The sequence below is a fragment of the Neltuma alba genome, unplaced genomic scaffold, assembly GCF_004799145.2.
Source record: "Neltuma alba isolate B1F8T4 unplaced genomic scaffold, ASM479914v2 tig00013182_pilon, whole genome shotgun sequence".
Taxonomy (NCBI): Eukaryota; Viridiplantae; Streptophyta; class Magnoliopsida; order Fabales; family Fabaceae; genus Neltuma; species Neltuma alba.
In genome coordinates, this window is record NW_021637492.1 from 143,691 (window position 1) to 147,715 (window position 4,025).

Here is a 4,025-nt window from a genome sequence, read left to right on the forward strand (position 1 = left end):
GGCAAGCGTAGCAGGTTGTGGGAGTTTGAGGAAATTAAGGAAGTATTGGGAAATAACAAGGTGAGTGCCATATTTTCTAAATATCTCATTTTCTTGACATACATTTGATGTTTTTAATGTTCTTTATTTTCTTATCATTCTCATGTTATTTTTCTTGCAAATGACATTTTTATTAGGGATCTGAGGCAATAGAAGCTATTTCTATGCAAGGTTGGTTTCGGTACGAGCACGATAAAATTGAATTACATCCTGAAGCTTTTTCAAAGATGAGTAACCTTAGGCTCTTCTTATGTACGGCATATAACAATCCGTTCATTTCCCTAGTGAATGGAACTTTTTTGGCTGGTGCATTAAAAGTTGTTGTTTGGCCATTTTCTCCTTTGAAAGCTCTTCCACTTGAAACTCAACTGAATGGACTTGTTGAAATGGATATGTCATTTAGCAAAATAAAACAACTTTGGAACAACAAACAGGTAAGATTGATGCTTCATGCATGATTGTTTTTCTTAAAATTATATCTTTGTGTTCATGTTTTATTGATATACTGCTTAGTTAGACTGACTCTACCATCTTTTGTTTGATTCTAATGTATGACAAAGTTGAAATCTATCGTATTGGAAAAGTCTCTCAATTTGACCGAAAGTCCAGACTTCTCAGGTGCTCCAAATTTAGAACATTTACATCTTGGTGGATGCACATCTCTTGTCAAGGTTCATCCCTCCCTTGGACAGTTGGGAAAGCTTGTTGAGGTGGACTTGAATCATTGTGCAAACCTTGAAATCCTACCAAAAAGATTGGAAACAAATTCTTTGGTGAAGTTAAACCTTAGGGGGTGTAAAAAAGTTGCAAAGCTCCCAGAGTTTGGGAAAGGTATGGAAAAACTATCATATCTTGATGTGGGTGCTACTTCTATAACTAGACTTCCTGAATCAGTTGGATCCTTGACGGGTCTTGAATATTTAAATTTGAGTGGCTGTAAAATTGAAAATCTTGACAAGTCGTTGAAGACTCACATAAGTCACCAAATTTCCGGCTTGAATGTAATGTCATTAACGGAGTTATACTTAAGCGGGTGTGGCTTAGATGATGGATCGATTCCTGATTTTGACAGTTTATCATCGCTCATTGTATTGGATCTAAGCGGTAATGATTTTGAGAATCTACCCATTGGTTGCTTCTCTGGTCTTTCTCGACTTGTCTTCCTTTCATTGAATCACTGCAAAAGGCTTAAGTCATTGCCAAGGCTCCCACCACGATTAATTCGATTACATGCCTCTGGCTGTGATTTAATGGAACCATTATCATCAGATGGACAGTTATGGAATTTGGTTGCTTCACTTGACCATGAGGTATGCGTTTCTCTTCCGACAACCTCTAATGCGTATTTTTTCCCCTTAAAACTGCAATTACATAACATGATTAATTTTTTATTTCAGCGTCGTGGGCGAACTAGATGTCAAGTCGATGATGATTGGGATGAAGATGGGGAGGAATATGTTCCTTCTGTGCTATACAAGGTATGAGTGTCTTATTTCTGTGTTTTTTTCTCACACATGCTCCCTTCATGGGTAATTAATGTTAATAACATATTGTTTGATATGTTTGCAGGGAGCTAAATGGCCTCCCCAGCTGAGAGATTTCTGCGCAAGTCTTCCAGGATGTGAAATGCCATCATGTTTTCCAAATAAAGAAGATTGCCATTTGGATATGTTGGGAAGGAAATATGAGATTGAGGTGGACATGCCTCCATATTTTCGTGACAGTGAATGGTGCGGAATTGTTGTGTGCTTCCGTATGTCAGGTTACGGTGATGGTTTTTGGGACGTTGGTTGGAGTGGTAAAGCTGCAGAAGGTGATGATGATTATATACTCGAAGAGTGGGAGTGTGATATTCCTTTCTCCTTTTCCGAAAAGCAGTGCATAATAATGGTGTTGGAATTAAATGAGGAAACATGTTGGTGGCACCTAAGAGCTCATCATAGCAATTCCCTTCGCATTCTATTTTCTGCTTACGCTGAAGGTTGGGATTGCGATTGGGAAGTAAAGGAATGTGGGTGGAGAGTGATTTGTAAAGAAGAGATACAAGATTGGTGCCATCCCAATGGTTTCTTCAACCAAGCCACCCAACCCCAGCTTGCTTCTTCTGATGAGGTCAAGCTTCCGCTGAGAGCACTTGTAGACTTCTTTTTGGGGGAGGAGCATTTGACTGGCTGATTCAAGAACCAGAGAAAAATGGACGAGAATAGGTAACAATGACTCATCGTCTTCCTACTCCTTCCGTTCTAATATAATAGTTGTCACTCCAGATATTTGTCTTTGTTTCAAAAATTTTTGCCATTTGATGAGGTTTTCAGAGAGAAACAGAATTTAATTAATTACCTTGTCATAAATGAAAACTGAGCACTTGTTAACATGAATAAAGGCGTTTAATGAAGTGAAATACCATTGCATTTCAGTAAAATTTAAATCTTTTGTTATTTTCGTCAACACAAACCGAAAGTGATAATTCACCAGCGAAGAAAATCATTTTCTCTATAAATTAAAAAAGAACAAGTCAAGTTCCATACACTTTATGGGATGATGTAGCAGTGGATTTCATAAGAACAGTAAATTGTAAGTGACATGAATCATTCCTCTCATATACTTGCGGGGATGCAAACGCAAGTGTCAATAACATAATCATATTACTTACCATAATAAACTAGAAAAAAAGGACAATAAAAAGAACCAGTAAATAAAAAGAACCAGAGTTGTGAAACAGAGTGAATCTTGGTAGCCGTCAATGTGGTTGAAAGCACCCTCCCCTGTTTTCAATTTTGAAAGAGATCCAAGTTCCATGCATAATTACAAGTCTGGGTCAGTATATAAAACTATACAACTTGGCTAAACAAATTAGATAAATTGATTTAATATTGATGATATCCAATGGCAATAGAATCTTTTGGTATATAATGTGTTGATGTATCACTTGCAAAGAAACAGAGCATTTAAAAATAAAGTGAAATAAAAAGACATGCCTTAATGTGTGTGAGCAATTTGTTCGTAAATTTAGTTATGTGTTGACACTAAAACCCCAAAAAAAAAAACTATTATATGGATATGTTTATCTCAGAAGAAGAAAAGAACAAATAAATAATAAACAATTCAAGAAGAAGAGACAAGTAGTTCATAGTTAGACAAATATAAACATATGTTTTGCACGAATTATATTTTTATGATGAAATCAAATTACAATAAGAATGTATAAATATATTTATGTGTGTATGCATGCACTCACAGAAAATTGGTGGAAGCCATTTAGTTTACTTTGGGTAATTAATTGGCTCACCTATTGATTACTTATTGTATTTGTTTATTGTGTATATAACATAATAGGAAATGTATTGTAAATAAAATTCTATTTTTTATCATACTGAAAGAAAGGGAGGTGGGTGGAGTGTGATATGTAAAGAAGACATAAAAGAGTGGTGCCATCTCAATCATTCTTGACCAAGATGAGGACTTTTGACCTCAAAATCATTTATAAATTAATTGTTGAAAAGATGATTTTCAATTTCACATTCTAAAATATTTATGTAATTCGATATATTGCCTAAATTTCTTGCAAACAACCAAAAGAATAAACAATTTGTAGGTACAGTAATTAACCAAGAGAATTCTAGACATACTTAGTAGGCAGAGGAAATTTTTCAAAATAATTAAGGGTTAAAATGTATCTAACAAAATATTTTTTTCAACAACGTTCAAAATATTTTAAGATGTACAACACACTAAATATCACTAAAAAATTAAGATTATCAGTGATACTGAAAAAATAATTTAAGTTGTTGAATAAAAATTTTATGATGCTGAATGTATCTTAACCCAACAATTGATTTCAATTTTCCTTGAAGAGATTTCAACACTTTTGCAGATACATATGTTTACACACATGTTTACTTGGACAACTTTATATATATATATATATATGTATGTATGTATGTATATAATAATAATAATAATGATAATAATAAAATGAATAAAAT

The 4,025-nt window shown here is 34.1% G+C and overlaps 1 protein-coding gene across 1 annotated transcript; it reads left to right on the top strand.

The window, feature by feature from the left end:
* The first annotated feature begins 590 nt into the window (after positions 1–590).
* LOC114735205 (disease resistance protein RPP2B-like) lies at positions 591–2,214 on the top strand. The gene is made up of 3 exons (XM_028922881.1): positions 591–1,349; positions 1,437–1,517; positions 1,609–2,214. The coding sequence occupies exons 1-3, from the start codon at positions 591–593 to the stop codon at positions 2,212–2,214; spliced, it is 1,446 nt and encodes a 481-aa protein (XP_028778714.1).
* Positions 2,215–4,025: the final 1,811 nt, after the last annotated feature.

What these genes read in the sequence shown, in the direction of transcription:
- LOC114735205 (XM_028922881.1), top strand. Translation starts at nt 591, where the DNA reads ATGACAAAGTTGAAATCTATCGTATTGGAAAAGTCTCTCAATTTGACC. An exon ending in TTGCTTCACTTGACCATGAG is followed by an intron (nt 1,350 to 1,436) that starts GTATGCGTTTCT and finishes TTTTTATTTCAG; the next exon opens with CGTCGTGGGCGAACTAGATG. An exon ending in TTCCTTCTGTGCTATACAAG is followed by an intron (nt 1,518 to 1,608) that starts GTATGAGTGTCT and finishes ATATGTTTGCAG; the next exon opens with GGAGCTAAATGGCCTCCCCA.